The following is a 16,652-nucleotide window of genomic DNA, read 5'->3' on the forward strand; positions in this document are numbered from 1 at the left end:
GCCCCTCATTCCTTGGCTCCTTCTTCATCTTCAAAGCCAGAAACATAACCATCCTCATATCTCCTTCTCTGACTCCCCTGTCCTCCTCTTGCCCTTAGAAGAGCCCTTGTGATTACACTGGATCCACCTGAATATTCCGAGATGATGTCCCAGACTCAAGATCTTCAACTTAATCATGCCTGCAAAGCACTTTATGGCGCGTAAGGTGACATGAGTCTCCCCTGGTAGGTCAGACGGTAAAGAATCTGCCTGCAATGTGGGAGACCTGGGTTCAATCCCTGGGTGGGGAAAATCCCCTGGAGAAAGGCATGGCAAACCATTCCAGTATTCTTGCCTGGAGAATCCCATGGACAGAGGAGCGTGGTGGGCTACAGTCCATGGGGTCGCACAGAGTCAGACATGACTGAGCAACTTAAACACACACAGGTGACATGTAAAGCCTCCACTTGCTGATACAGGAGACACAAGAGACCTGGGTTTGATCCCTGGGTCAGGAAGATCCCCTAGAGGAGGAAATGGCAACCCATTCCAGTATTCTTGCCTGGAGAATCCCATGCACAGAGGAGCCTGGAGGGTTACAGTCTATGTAGTTGCAGAATCGGACACAATTGTGCACACACACACACACACACGTGCGTGTGTACAGGGCGACACACTCAGAGTCTCTGTGAACTGGGTTGGTGCATCTGGCCAGGTCTCCATTCTGGCCCCGCCCCGTACACTGTAGGACGCTGAAGAAAGGCCGGTATTGGCCAGGTCTCCATTCTGGCCCCGCCCCGTACACTGTGGGACGCTGAAGAAAGGCCGGTATTGGCCAGGTCTCCACTCTGGCCCCGCCCCGTACACTGTGGGACGCTGAAGTAAGGCCGGTATTGGTCCTTCTCATTCCCACCTTTTTCGCCCTCAAGTCCGGCAGGGGCAGCGCTGCCTCCACCGGCTGGATGCTTGCTAAGTGTTCATTGACGGTCTGATACAAGGCTTCTCTTGGACACTGACTTTGCTCCATAGAAGGATGACAGCCCCATCTTTAGAGGGCGCATACACACACACCTGCACCTTCTTTGGTTTTTATCTTTATTATCACCTTCTTTATTCTTTATTATTAACTTCTACCTCATTTTCTTATTTTTTGATTACTTGAGAAGCCTCCAGGACTTAGCAGAGGAAAGGGAGGAGAAAGACGACTAATGGCAAGGCAATGTTTCTTTTATTCTCCAAACGCAGCTGTGAGTAGAGTCAGGAGGGGATTTTGGAACAAATCAGGCAGCCTGGAACTGGGTTTTTGTAAGCACAGAAATGTGCTAGAACTTCACATCATTTCTGCATCTTTTTCCTCTGTTAGATGTGGCGTTTTAATATCCCTCTCTCTTTCCTTGAAACAATAACAGCCCTTACATAATTTGGTGGCTGGACAGACAAGATAAGCTCAGCAGTTAGTTGTTTCGGAAGTGTGAATTTTAAGATTAGGAAGCAGGAAAGGAACACGTTGCTCGGGAAACTCGAGACTCTCAACAGGAATAGATGGGCATGTTTCCATTTTCAAGGTGACCGTGCCAAAGCCTAGGAATTTTCTTTAAAGACAGAACCCAAAGCAATTCATAGTCTCTCTCTCTCTCTCTTTTTTTTAACCTTAAAAGCTTTTTTCTTTTTCTTCCCTTGAATTGTTTGACTTCTATCACTTTCAATACAGTAAACAGAAAAGATGGGGGTGGGATGGGGGTGGGGACGGCCTTTGGGTCCCCAGACCCAATTCCAGGACGTGTGTGCAGGCTTCCTCACACCAACATACCATTCTCAGATGCCAGGTGATGAATTCAACTCACCTCTGAGGCCCTCTACCTGGAGACAGACTCCGATTCCACAGGCCAAGGCCTCAGCCCCAGAAGGCGGCCTCTGTGTCAGATACCAATCTCAAGGCCAGGTTGTTACCTGCACTTCTGACCCACCGGCTATAAATCAGAGGCTCCCACCACCCCACTGCAGGTTCCATTCATGTGCTAGGATGGCTCCCAGAACTCGGGACACCTGTTTTCTCACTAGATCATTGATTTACTCGTTGTTTAGTTGCTAAATAACAATGCATAGGCATGAAATTAAAAGACGCTTGCTCCTTGAAAGAAATCTATGACCAACTTAGAGAGCATATTAAAAAGCAGAGGCATTACTTTGCTAACAAAGGTCCGTCTAGTCAAAGCTATGGTTTTTCTAGTGATCATGTATGGTTGTGAGAGTTGGACTATAAAGAAAGCTGTGCGCCAAAGAATTGATGCTTTTGAACTGTGGTGTTGGAGAAGACTCTTGAGAGTCCCTTGGACTGCAAGGAGATCCAACCAGTCCATCCTAAAGGAGATCAGCCCTGGGTGTTCATTGGAAGGACTGATGCTAAAGCTGAAACTCTAATACTTTGGCCACCTGAAGCATAGAACTGACTCATTGGAAAAGACCCTGATGCTGGGAAAGATTGAGGGCAGGAGGAGAAGGGGACGACAGAGGATGAGATGGTTGGATGGCATCACTGGACATGCGTTTGAGCAAGTTCTGGGAGTTGATGATGGACAGGGAGGCCTGGCGTGCTCAGTCCATGGGGTTGCAGAGTCGGGCATGACTGAACCGAACCCTACACAGGCGTGATTGCTTACATTGTTGGCCACTGGTGATTGATTCAACAGCCAGCCCCCTCCCTTCCTGGAAATAAGGGGGCGGGACTGAGGGTTCCATTCTCTAATCATATGGTTCTCATGGCAACCAGCCCCTCCCCTGCGTGGGATTCCCTGATATGTTTTCCGGAACTAAAGACAAGAGGCCGCATATTATCTCATTGCCCTTATTGCTCAGGGAATTCCAAGAGTTTGGGGAGCTGTGAGCCAGGAACAGTGGATGAATGACCAAGTACATATGTCTCACACTATTTCTCATCTGAATGGCCAAATACACTTTTCCAGGGATTGAACCTGCCTTTCTTGTGTCTCCTGCATTGCAGGTGTTTACCACCACACCTCCTGGGAAGCCCATATCTCTGCTATAAAGCACAATATTGCCAGCGGGCCCTGGGGCACACACGATGGTTCAAATCTGGTGCTTGTCAACACAACAGTGAGTAAAGAGTGAAGGCAGGCTTAGATGCTTTTACAAACACAAGAGGTTACCTGAGGAAGGTGTGCCAGCCCCGTGGTGCTCAGAGGAGCATCACCTGGGAGCTTGCAGGAGATGCAGCTTCCCAGCCCAGAGTCGTACATTTGAGAATCGTCCTCCTCTGGGACAGTCAAGGAGCCTAGTCTGCAGGAACCGTTGTCATCCCTAGGTCCAGCTTCCACTGTCTGAGTTGAGACATTCACGGACAGGATCCCTCTCCCAGCCTCCATAACCCCTGCAGGACATACAGTTCCACGATTAGCGGTGCGGTCCTTTTGCCCAGTCGTGTCTGACTCTTTGCGGCCCCATGGACTGCAGCACTTTGAGGTTAGGCATTACTGCCCCCTTTTTTAAAAAGGACGCTGAGAAACACTTTCACTTATACTGTGCTCTCTCTGTGGCTGCTGGGCCTCCTCAGACCCAGGGCTATTTTGACTGTACAACCAAAGAGAGTCACAGCTCCTGCAAGGACATCTTGTGTCATTTCAAAGATTCTGGCCCTCTGAATTCCTTTAATGTCATAGAATGAGATGAAAAAGTATGAGGAGGTTGGGATTGACCATGTCAGAAAACTAACACAAGTAATCTGCATTTTCTGTATACAAACATCTACCTGTGTGAGGGGTTTCCTTCCTCTGTTGCTCACAGGGTGGACAGCTGCAGAGAGAGACCCCTTGATTGCAGGTTTGTACTGGCTTTGTGCTGAGGAAGTGTCCCCTACGTTTTACACAAAGAGGAGAACCTGGACTGAAAACCTGGAGAGTTCTAATCTCCCTCGTCTGTAAAAATTGCCCAGGTTACCTTTTCCGGAGCTGAGCTACCTTCTCAGGGGAGAGGTGCTGATAAATACATATTTGAAAAGCATTTAAAAGTGCTTTTTGCAACTGCAGGGCCCTTTAAGTCTTGAATGGTTGCTAATTACTGTTTTCCCCAGGCTCCTAATTTCTCCAGGTGCCAGAGACCTGTGAGATTAAATGAAACCTTAGTAAATACCCTGAATGCTGCGTTTGTAATGTGGATAATTAACTGTGGTATTTCAAGTTGGGAAATCTGAGGCCATAAAACATAAATTGGAATCCTCCGTCCTGGCCCCCGCTCTCCCTTTGGAGCTCTTATTTATAAGAGATGGAAGTAGCAGCGTTTCTTGAGAATACGCCCAGAGATCTGGGGCTGGGCAAACGTTTGCAAGCCTGAGAAATAAGACAGTGTCGCAGGTTACAGTCCTGGAGCATGTCTCTTCCCCTCGTGTCTCGTGGTGTTGGGCTCTGTCCCTCGTGCTTCTGGCGTGCCCCTGGCGAGCCCAGCTGGTCCAGGAGCAGGGGCCCGATGCTCGTGTGAGCTGTGTGCTCGAGCAGTCCCCACTGCAAGCTGAATGGTGAGGCAGGGCTGGGACACGAGGCACTGCGGAGAAGCCAAGTGCCCGGAGCCTCAGCAGGGATGCTCGAGCAGTCCCCACTGCAAGCTGAACGGTGAGGCAGGGCTGGGAGACGAGGCAGTGCGGAGAAGCCAAGTGCCCGGAGCCTCAGCAGGGATGCTCGAGCAGTCCCCACTGCAAGCTGAACGGTGAGGCAGGGCTGGGACACGAGGCAGTGCGGAGAAGCCAAGTGCCCGGAGCCTCAGCAGGGATGCTCGAGCAGTCCCCACTGCAAGCTGAACGGTGAGGCAGGGCTGGGACACGAGGCAGTGCAGAGAAGCCAAGTGCCCGGAGCCTCAGCAGGGATGCTCGAGCAGTCCCCACTGCAAGCTGAACGGTGAGGCAGGGGTGGGACACGAGGCAGTGCGGAGAAGCCAAGTGCCCGGAGCCTCAGGAGGGATGCTCGAGCAGTCCCCACTGCAAGCTGAACGGTGAGGCAGGGGTGGGAGACGAGGCAGTGCGGAGAAGCCAAGTGCCCGGAGCCTCAGCAGGGATGCTCGAGCAGTCCACACTGCAAGCTGAACGGTGAGGCAGGGGTGGGACACGAGGCAGTGCGGAGAAGCCAAGTGCCCGGAGCCTCAGCAGGGATGCTCGAGCAGTCCACACTGCAAGCTGAACGGTGAGGCAGGGCTGGGACACGAGGCAGTGCGGAGAAGCCAAGTGCCCGGAGCCTCAGGAGGGATGAGAAGCCCACGGCCAGCGGCTGAGAGCGCCGGCTGTGGACAGTCAGCAGGAGGGCAGTTCTGCTGAGTTCCCACTGCCCCGCCGTCGGCCCGCAGAAGACCCCAGTGCTGTCTGGTGTCTCCGGGTCTCATTAACGCATGAGCATCTTTTCATGTGTTTGTTAGCCATCTGTATGTCTTCCTTGGAGAAATGTCTGTTTAGGTCTTTTCCCCACTTATTGATTGGGTTGTTTTCCTGGTATTGAGTTGTATGAGCTGCCTGTATAATTTGGAAATTAATCTTTTGTCAGTTGTTTCATTTGCTATTATTTTCTTCCATTCTGAGGGTTGTCTTTTTACCTTGCTTATAGTTTCCTTTGCTGTGCAAAAGCCTTTAAGTTTAATCAGGTCCCACTTGTTTACTTTTGTTTTTATTTCCTTCAATAAAACAATAAATTGAAAAAAATAATGCTTGAGGAATAATGCTTAAAAACACACAATGGTAAAGTTTCAAGGTAAATAAAATTGAGTAAGAACTAAGCCCTATAAAAAAATAAAATATGGGCATTTCATCAATATGAAAAGTGAAAGTGATAGTTGCTTAGTCATTTCCGACTCTCTGCAATCCCATGGACTATAGCCCACCGGGCTCCTCTGTCCCTGGGAGTCTCCAGGTAAGAACACTGAAGTGGGTGGCCTTTTCCTTCTCCAGGGCATACTCCCAACCCGGGGACTGAACCTGGGTCTCCTGCATTGCAGGCGGATTCTTTACTGTCTAAGCCTGCAGGGAAGCCCCTCATCAGCAAAGCCGGTCCTGGTTTCCCCTCTTGTTTTAGCTTGGCGTCTGTAGGATGGCCATGCCCAAGTTCAAGGGGGAAGACGGAACAGAAGAACAGTTGTTCTTTGTGGGCATCGAGCGGTGCTGATGGTTGGGAGGGCTCTGACACCTGCCTGGCCCTGCCAGTCCCCTCCCTGTTCTCCCTGTGCTCGTGAGGCCCAATCAGGAGTGCTTCACACCGAGGAATGTGTGTGTGAGTTTCTGAAATCATGAGAACCAGCAGCCTCTGACCTTAAGCTCCACATAAAGAGGAAAGTGCAATGTTCTCAGCTTGGATTAGGAATGTCCTTGCTTGGGGCCTGGCAGAGAGAGCCCGATGGGTACCAGGCCATGGAGAGAAGCGAGTGCTGTCAAAGCGGGCAGAGGCAGCCACCGTGAGGCCAAGAGGGCTGTGAGCACTGCACAGCCTGGGGCTAGCTCCCCGTGTCCTGCCTCACCTCCCTGTAGGTCCGGGTGCTCCGCCCACCAGAGAGGTTAGATAGGCTCACACAGTTCATCTGTTCACAATTCCTATTACAAGATAGGGTGGAGATAAATAAATGCAAAATGTTCATGGAAGAACTCAGAACTCTTTTGAAGAAGGGTGTTGTATTAGTCAACACTCTCCAGGGAAACAAAACCCATTGGGTATATGTACTTCTGTTAAACACACACATACACACACAAGTATGGAGATTTATTATGGGGAATTGCATCATGAAATTGTGGAGGCTGAGCAGCCCTGTGATCTGACCCCTGGACTGTAGCCCACCAGGCTCTTCTGTCCACGGGATTCTCTAGGCAGGAATACTAGAGTGGGTTGCCCTTTCCTTCCCCAGGGGATCTTCCCCAACCACAGATCAATCCTGGGTCTCCTACATTGCAGGCGGATTCCTTACCACCTGAGCCACCAGGGAAGCCATGAACAGCTGGTAACTGCTGGGCCAGCAGCTTAAGGACAGTGACAGACACGCATCTGGAGAGAAGCTGAGTTGTTGCCCTGGCTCCCCAGCCTGTAGGATGTGGAGCTTTCCAGTGTTCACTAGAGAGACTAGAGGAATGCATGACATCTCCTCTCATTAGGCTGTGGTTAATCAGGACTTGTGGAACTCAAACTGGAGCCTGGAGGAGAAATATAAGTCAAACGTGAGGGTGATGGCTAGAGTGGAACTTAGTGTGCCAGCAGAGGCACTGTACGAACTCAGATGTGGGGTGGAGGCGGCTGACCATTTCTAGTGAAGCTGTGTAGAGAGAGACGGTTTTACGTACCCCAAGAAGAAACAACCATCAAAAGAGAGTTAAAAAGAGCCCTCAAGCTGTTCTATTTAAAGTTGATGCCGGCTGCCACATGACTCCGTAACCCATTTCACAGCTCCTTCTGTAGCCCACTTCCTCTTTTAAAGCACAAAATTCTGAATGATGGGGAAAAAAAACATGTCCCTTGCTTTCTTCCCTTTAAATATCACTAGATTCCTCAGAATTTGTGACTTTAAGGACTTAAAATAATTCACACTACCTCTGCCACAGTGTCTTCACCTACTTTTATCAGCTGCTCCTTTGTTAATTTACAAGGCAGAGACCTGCACAAGAATATTTATGATCCAACTCAAGGGACTCCGTCTTCTGCAACAAGAGAACTGACCAGTGTCTTAAAACTTACTAGAATTCCAATGTCATGAGAACTAAGTGGAATAAGTTCTTAGCTGAAATTCCCAGACACTATTACAATTACGAAAGGAAGAAGGTAGTGGGGATAGGAGCTGGCATTAGATATCAGTAGGTACCCACCTGAGTTTGGAGGTTATTTTTATGTTCTAACCACTTATGGAAAGCAAGGCAGAATCTGTAATTTCTAATTCAATGATTCTCTTCCTCACTGAAAAATAGCAATAAAACACAGTGACTGTGCATGAGACCAGCTTTGTAAAGAGAGATGAATGGAGAGAGAACAGAAAAATGCAACGATTTCCTCCCTTGTGAGAGATGAGAATTTGAATTTGTCCTTGAGGCTGAATATCTTTTTCTTCTGGGAAGCCACCGCAATGGGGAAAGACCCTCTTCTGGGAAAGGAGATATTTGAAGCCGTGTGGCTCTGGCTCCAACCCCTCTGCATAGTAATATGAAGGTTGTAATTATTGTGGCCCGTCACATTTCTGCAGATTGTGATCCTTTAGAGTAATTTTCTTTCCCAAATATGGGTTTATACTGCAACATGTTGTTCAGTTGCTATGTCGTGTCCTACTCTCTGTGACCCCATGAACTGCAGCACGCCAGGCTTCCCTGTCCTTCACCATTTCCTAGAGTTTGCTCAATCTCATGTCCATTGTGTCGATAATGCCATCCAACCATCTCATCCTATCGTCCCCTTCTCCTCCTACCTTCAATCTTTCCCAACATCAGGGTCTTTCCCAGTGAGTCAGTTCTTCGCATCAGGTGGCCAAAGTATTGGAGCTTCAGCTTCAGCATCAGTCCTTCCAATGAATATTCAGGGTTGATTTCCTTTAGAATTGACTGGTTGGATCTCCTTGCTGTCCAAAGGACTCTTAAGAGTCTTCTCTAGCTCAAGAGTCTTTGAACTTTCACCACAGTTCAAAAGCATCAATTCTTCCCTGCTCAGATTTCTTTATGGTCCAACTCTCACATTCATGCCAATATTTTATTATTTATTTTTGTGAAGTTGCTACATTGTTCCTCAAAGGCAGTGTTGAGGAAAATCCCCAGACTGTAGGAAATCTATGCAGGTCTGACCTTCATGTCTCTGCACTGGAGGTGAGATCATTGAAAAAGAAAGAGAAAGAAGAAGGAAAAGTCCGGATAGCAAGGCCAGATAAAAAGGGGAAAGTGTCAACTGGACTTGGGGTGGCCCATATGTATCCCATACACGGGGTGTAACAAGTCTTGTATGAAACAAGTCTCAGTAAATTTAAAATAAATGACCACAGTAGACTTCCTAGAAAGCAAAAATAGAAAAAACATCTGGAAAAGTCATAAATATTTGAAAATTAATCAAGCTTCTAAGGAGAAATTTAGAAAAACTCAACTTAAACTGAATTGAGATGAAAGCACATGTTAAAATTATGAGATGTGCTTAAAGCATTGTCTAGAGGGACATTTATAAATGCTAAAAATGCTTGTGTTGGAAAAGAGAAAGCTCTAACATCAGTGTTCTGAATCAGTTTACTCTCCACATCATGCTAGCACAGCCTCCCAACAGCAACCCTCGTATCCAGCCTTGTCTTTGTCTAATCCCAAATCCCCCATCCCTTCTGTCCAGCAGCGTCTCTCAGTGTTCCTTCCTCCTTGCCTCCTGCTAGCCTCACAGACCTGCTTTAGTTCCTTAGACTTACCATGCCTTTCTCTGGTCTTCTCACACACAGGTTTTCCTCTGTCTAGATCACTCTTTCTGGGCTTCCCAGGTGGAGCTAGTTGTAAAGAACCCATCTGCCAATGCAGGAAACGTAAGAGACGAGGGTTCAATCCCTGGGTCGGGAAGATCCCCTGGAGGAGGGCATGGCAACTGACTCCAGTATTCTTGCAGAGAATCCCATGGACAGATGAGCCTGGCGGGCTACAGTCCATGGGGTCACAAAGGGTCAGACATGAGTGAAGCAACTTAGCACACAAGCAGACCACTCTTTTACCTCTAGGGCACACTACAAATTCTCACCCACAGAAATATCCTTAAAAGTCTCTTCTTTCTGGAAGCTGTGCTGCTGCTCTAGATAGCTTCCATAATAGCTCATTATATAGGGTTGGCCAAAAGTTCGTTCTGTTTTTTCTGTATACTGTTGCAGAAAGAACTCTTAGGCCAACCCAACACTTCCTTTCTGGTAGCATTTAACATCTCTTCACAGCCTGATTGCCTCTCTTCCCTGCTGGATTCGGGGAGGACTGACTGGGTCTTTGACATCTGATACACATCTGGCCCCTAGTGCAGTTCCTGGCACATTTGTGTTGTGTTTTTAGTCGCTAAGTTGTGTCCGACTCTTGCTACTCCATGGACTGTAGCCTGCCAGGCTCCTCTGTCCACGGGATTCTCCAGGCAACAATACTGGAGTGGGTTGTCATTTCCTTCTCCAGGGTCCTGGCACATAGTAGGTGCTTTCTAAATATTTGACAAATGAATGCGTGAAAGCTCATTTTTAGTGGAAATATGACCACTAAGTTTTTGGTTACAGGTCGATGAGGTCAGGGTTCTGGGGTTACAGCTTGCAGCCAGCATTGGTTATTTCCCAGCACCCACTTGCTGCTGCAGCTTAACAAGGGCCCTGAATTCTGTTTGGGGATCCACGTGGTTCCCAGGAAGCGTACATTTACCGTTGCTCCAGTAATTACTTAAATACTCACCCTTGAGAAAGCTCATCAGCTCTTGTGGTTTCAACTGCTTGAATCTGCAGTTTCTCAATTCTGAGTTACTGGGACTCCCTCTGAGGCTCCAGGGCTCTCCCGTCTCCTCGTCTTCCCGCGCTGAGAGCTGGCGTGTGTGACGTTGTCTGGCAGAGCCCCTCTCATGCTTCCTGGGAGGAGGGTTTGGGAGGGCCTGGGGGGTCACCCAGTACCCTCGAAAGAGCAAAAGCAGAACTGGGCACACATCCGAGGAAAGCATGCCTGATGCCGTGAAGAAGATGAAACAGATAAGAATAAAAGGAAAACCAAGTGGAATTAACCTAAACAGCGTCGCTCCCGTGATATTTTGTATATATAAAGCAAAAGGAAAAGGCTGTCTGGCCAAGAGAGAAAAATACTGTCTTGCTCTAACTGTTTAAAAAACCTGTATTAGAGTATAGCTGATGTCCAACGTTGTGTTAGTCTCAGGTGTACAGTAAAGTGAATCAGCTATGGAAGTGAAGTTGCTCAGTCATATCCGACTCTTTGCAACTGTCTAGTCCATGGGATTCTCCAGGCCAGAATGCTGGAGTGGGTAGCCTTTCCCTTCTCCAGGGGATCTTCCCAACCCAGGGATCGAACCCAGGTCTCCCGCACTTTGGGCGGATTCTTTACTGGCTGAGCCACAAGGGAAGCCACACGTATCCCCTCCTTTTCGGATTTCCCGTCCACGCAGGCTGTTACAGACCACCAAGGAGAGTTCCCTGTGCTGCTTCTCTGGGGGCAGGGAAGGAATGAGGTCAGGCAGAGACACTGAAGACGCTCTCAGGGGGACTCCCCAGTGGTCCGATGTCTGAGACACCGCACTGCCAGTGTGGAGGGCCTGGGCTCAATCCCTGGTTGGGGAACTAGACCCCACAGGCCGCAACTCAGAGTTTGCATGGCACAGCTAAAGATCGTCCATGTTGCAGCTCAAAACTAGGACCTGCGTGCTGCAACAAAGACGGAAGACTCCACATGTCGCAACTAAGATCCAGCGCAGCCAAGTAAGTGAATGAATATTAAAGAAGAGAAGCCACATGTGCACCCATGGCTGATCCATGTCAGCGCATGGCAAAAACCACTACAATATTGTAAAGTAATTAGCTTCTAATTAAAACAAATTTTTTTTAAAAAGAAGAGAAGCTTCTGAGGTACTGAACCTCGCATGTATACTTTATAAAGTCTTTTGAATCCATGATATCTTTCACAATTAGATTTTTTAAAGAGCAAGATGGGACTAGAAAGCAACAATTATTTTTTCCTCGTCATTATAATAATAACGTGAACAGCATTTACTCTGTACCTCAGTTCCCTCACTGCTCTGAGGAGGACTTGGACCCCTCGGCCATGATCTCTTTCTGGTCTTATGTTCTGTCCTTCAGCAAAGAGCAGGCAGGTTTGAAGGAAACTTGAGGGGACATTTGGTCTATTTCCATACTTCCCAGAAGATTTGCCAGTTAATTAAAGCCAGTCCAGGCAAAAGTGACCCAGTTTGACTTAGAAATTCCACTCTCCCCTTCTCCAGGAAGAGATTACACAGCCTTGTTATGTAATCAACTTTAAATGTCTGAAAATTCTTCCTTTTGAGTTACCCAGAGGCTCTATGCTTTGCGGTCTCTTTTCAAACAGTAAGATGACACGTTCAAAGTTGGAAAGCTTTGGGAGACTGAGTCTAACGAGAGCCGCCTGTTGGAAACGTCACGGTCCCCAAATCCAGAGGGAGCCGTCTACCCATTCCTCGAGCACCGCAGGGTGGAGACGCCACAGAGGGAGACGGAGGTGTACAGAGGGGAGCGGCAGGGACTGCGGGGCTGATGCTCTTCTTGGCCAAATAAAATCTCTGTCACGTTGGCAGTACAAATACAACTCAGAGATCTCTCAAAGGAGAACCCGCCTGGTGTCTGTTAATGTTCCTATATGCGAGGGAAACTCAAAACCATATGTTTCAATATAAATGTTTTCTGATCACGTAGAGCAAGCATTCTGGTTCTCACAGCCCCCAGATTTGAACTGCACTTGAAATCAGGTTAACTAGAGCTAAATTTAATCATTGTGCAACCGGATTGGGTGTATACAACCTGGGGTATTGAATGTCCTACTTCATGTTTTTTTTTTTTTTTTTCTTTTTTTTTTTCATGTTGTTTTTACTCTCAGTTTCATCTAGTTATTTCCTCAGGGACTGCAGAGCAATAGTAGGCAGCAAAGTAATGAAATGTGGTAAATCTGGTTAAAGAGAAATATGACTAAAAATACTTTTCCTTTGTTTCATCTCAGCAGCCGCATGTATAGCGTGGCTTTCTTTAGTTTATGAAGTATGAAAACTAGTTCTTAGGAGAGAAAAGGCAGGCTGGATTTATTGCTCTGGGAAACATAGCTTGCTTAATGTTATAATATATAAAAGTTCTTTGTTTTATAGATATGCCGTAAAAGTCTAGGTCATAATCATTAACTGCTTTTTATGTGTGTATGTGTGCGCTCAGCTGCTCAGTCACGTCTGACTGTAGCCCGCCAGGCCCCTCTGTCCATGGGATTTTCCAGGCAAGAATGCTGGAGTGGGTTGCCGTTTCCTTCTCCGTAATAGTGTGTAGGCACCCATTAGAAGGACGCGATGCTGCTTTGATGAGTGTCTGAAGTGTTAGGGTCTGTAGTGCTAACAATGTTAGCAAGCATGTGTACATGAAGTTGGTTTCTTATCCAGTAACTTTGTCAGGATGAACCTCTAGAAACTGAAGTGCTGGGTGGAGAAGCTTGAAGCAGTGCATCCCTCTGCGCAGGATGAGACGAGCCTCACGGGACTGCCCTGTGAATCCCACACCCCAGGCGGTACTGCTGCTGCCCTTGCCCTCGCTGCTCACCCCCATGCCCCCAAAGGCAGCTCACTCTGCTTTCAAGCTGCTGTTACATTCTGGGAGCCCTGGGCGCCCACCATCCTTCAGAGAACTGTCAGAATGCAATCGTTATGAACTACAGCCCCATTTTACTACCTTACAGCCCCAAAGGTAAGACCTTTCCAGCTTCTACGCTGTGTGAAGGTTGTTTTTTTTTTTTTTTTGGTATTATTTTTCTCAAAATAACACACACATATACCCCATGAAATATAACCTACACATTCAAAAGTGCATAAACATATAGATAGAGTTTAATGGACAATTATAAAGTCAATGCTTGTATAATATCACCCAGGACAAGAAATGAAATGGAAATTACCACTGTTCCAGAAGGACTTCCTACCATCTACCTGCCCAGGTTACAGTCCCTCCCCTCCCTTGGGAGGCACCACTGTACTGGATTTTTAAACAACAGTTTCTTTGTTTTCCTTTATAATGTGTATACTTATATAGTCATCCCTGAGGGGTTCCCCAGTGGCTCAGGAGATGCAGGAGACTCGGTTCGATCCCTGAGTCAGGAATATCCCCTGGAGGAGGGCATGGTAACCCACTCCACGTTCTTGCCTGGGGAATCCAATGCACAGAGAAAGCTGGCAGGCTACGGTCCATGGGGTTGCAGAGTCAGACACGACTAACTTAGCACACAGGTAAGCATTCATCCTCAAACAACACGGTTGAGTTTGTCCTCTCTTTGGATTACCCATGAATGGAAGCTCTTTTGTTACCTTGCTTCTTTATGTTTGTAAAATTTGTACCAGTCATTTAGATTGTGTTTGAGCTATTATGAACTGGGATAGTATGCAATCTTATATGTATCGGTCCCTTTCTGGACTCTGTTCCAGTGGTTTGTTAGTCTGCATACCAATACCGTATTGTCTTAATTATTACAGCTTTGTATAAATCTTGCTATCTGGAGAGCAAGTGCTCCCTTCTTATCTTTTTTCCTCTAAGAGTCTTTGCTTATTCTTGACTTTTACATTCCATATCAATTTTATAAGAAGCTTATCAAGTTCTAAAACAAATATGTTGAAATTTGGATGGAAATCTCTTTCAATTTTTCTCATAGATTGAGTTCCAATCTATGAACGTGACATAGTTCTCCATTTACTTGGATAGTATTTTTTAATATAATTCAATAAAGTTCCATTTCTTCCCAAAGGTTTTGGCATTTCCAATAGTTTTATATGTCTGGTATTATTTTAAGCTAATTCTTGGTTTGAGGTTTCTTAGATCACCTTGGTGATATACATTTGGGCAGAAATCCACTGGGGGGCCCTTTACAGGTCCCTGGGGGAAGAGAGCATGGAGCTAGTTACAAGGGCGTCCCTTCACTGTGGGCACAGCCTTCAGGGTCCAGGAAAGCGCCTGTGCTGCAGGGCGTGCCGGCATCTCCCTTGGGCTCTCTGTCTCTGCGGGCTCTGAACTTGGATATTTGTCTCCCTTCACTCTTCAATGTCGTGGAAACACAGCTCCATGTCAAGTCTGGATTATCACATATCTTAGGAGCAAAAGTGATTTTGAATTCTCTGTTTACCTTTCTGGTTTTTTCTTAGTGTTTTTTGACTGTAATTCCATATGTCACTTTGGTTCTTGGATGTTTCTACGAACTCTAAGAAAATTCATCCAGCATTTTTAGTTGCTTTCCATGAGAGGGTTAGCTTGAATAACCTAGCGTGCCATTATCAAAAACAGGAACTCCAAAAAGGTAGATAGTTTTCAACTTCTGATCCAGACCAAAACAAGCATTCACCAAGCTGAGAACCAAAGGGAAATGAGGGCAGTGAGGCTGCATTTTCTTCATAAAAGTCCCATATTTCTTTCTTTTTGGTAGTAATGGTAAGGGGCAGACCTAGAACTGGATTTGGAAAAGGCAATTTATATAAAATCCTTACTCTTAGAAATAAACCTTATAATGATTTAAATAGCATGTTTTTAAAATTCCATTACGTTATTCATCTTAGCTAAATGATTATACTGACATGTGTTCCCTCTACGTGCAGACCCAGGATTTTATTTTAAAAGCTGCTTAACTCAGAGATTTAAATATTTTATTCCCAAACAACTCTAATGGTGAGATAAGTAGATATATAATAAACCACAAAGCCAATAATTTTGCCAGATTTCTCCTTGAATATGACTGCAGTTTCTATTTTTATATAGGAATATGTATTTCTTTTTTCCTACATTTGTCACCTTCTAAAACATAACTTATTTGTTATGTTTACTGTTTGTCTCTTTCTGCCAGTGTTCACTGGTATATCCCAAGCATCTGCAATAGCTCTTGGAACACAGCAAATACTAAATAAATGTTTGTTGAATGAAAGAATGTGAGACTTGGGGCTTCCCTCGTGGCTCAGTGGTAAAGAATCCACCTGCCAACGCAGGAGACATGAGTTTGACCCCTGATCTGGGAAGACCCCACATACCACAGAGCAACTAAGCCCCGGGCCGCAACTGTTGAGCCTGTGCTCACGAGCCCCGGAGCTGCTGCTCCACACCAAGAGAAGCCACCGCAACGAGAAGCCCGCACACCGCAGCTAGAGAGGGGCTCCCACTCCCTGCAACGAGACAAAAGCCCACACGCCAGCCAAAGCCCAGCACAGCTGAAATAAATAAAACTATATTAAAAAGAGGGATGTGCAACTTTGAGAATAAAGGTTTTGTTAAGGGGTGAGAACCTAAAATTGTTTTACATGGGTCCAGCAGTAAATGCATGCGAAGAAATAGAACCACAGAGGTAAAGGAATTTATTATTTATCCAAGCCTTTCCAGTCCTACTTACAGTCACTCTGACATAGGGAAATACATCTATTTGAAATACATTATTTTCATTAAAAATAAGACACTATGACACCATGTAGGATACAACATGAGTATTTTAAGCATCAATAAATAAAGACCATGACATTTTTAAGCACTTATCAATATTGACCATTCTTAAGTAGCAGCAAATACTCAATATATTGTCAGTTTCAGCATAGCAGCAGATGATGTGAAATTTGAAAAAGAGCAAAAACTGGGTAGTCAACTGGCTAGTCAGATAAAAGCTAATCACTGACTAACTCATATTTCTTACTTGCTATGTAAGCAATAAATAAAATATAAATAAAATGAGATATAAAAATTATAGTAATATATAATAAAATACAAATAAAATAGTGATATCGTAAGCAATATTGTGAAATTTAAAATATAAAAGGTAGAAAAAAATTTTAATGTCTATGAAGGTGATTTTTATCATTAATTTCAGCATACTTGGTTTTTAAATGCAATGGCTGATCTTTTCAGATTCTGTATTTAGGCAAACAAAATCATTTATTTATGGTTTTGAAATTGCAATGGTACTAAAGCTAACAACATACAATTGGAAT

At 46.0% G+C, this 16,652-nt stretch overlaps 1 protein-coding gene across 1 annotated transcript in view; it reads right to left on the reverse strand.

Moving 5' to 3' along the window:
• Nucleotides 1–4,248: 4,248 nt before the first annotated feature.
• The window catches only part of C24H18orf63 (chromosome 24 C18orf63 homolog), a 39,918-nt gene continuing 27,514 nt past the window's right edge, over nucleotides 4,249–16,652 (reverse strand). The window contains exons 12-13 of the mRNA XM_027525521.1: nucleotides 10,373–10,565; nucleotides 4,249–4,322 (exon numbers count right to left, since the gene is read on the reverse strand). Coding sequence (XP_027381322.1) covers nucleotides 4,249–4,322; nucleotides 10,373–10,565 — 267 coding nt within the window. The remainder of the gene's footprint in view (nucleotides 4,323–10,372; nucleotides 10,566–16,652) is intronic.

Source organism: Bos indicus x Bos taurus, chromosome 24 (assembly GCF_003369695.1).
Source record: "Bos indicus x Bos taurus breed Angus x Brahman F1 hybrid chromosome 24, Bos_hybrid_MaternalHap_v2.0, whole genome shotgun sequence".
NCBI lineage: Eukaryota > Metazoa > Chordata > Mammalia > Artiodactyla > Bovidae > Bos > Bos indicus x Bos taurus.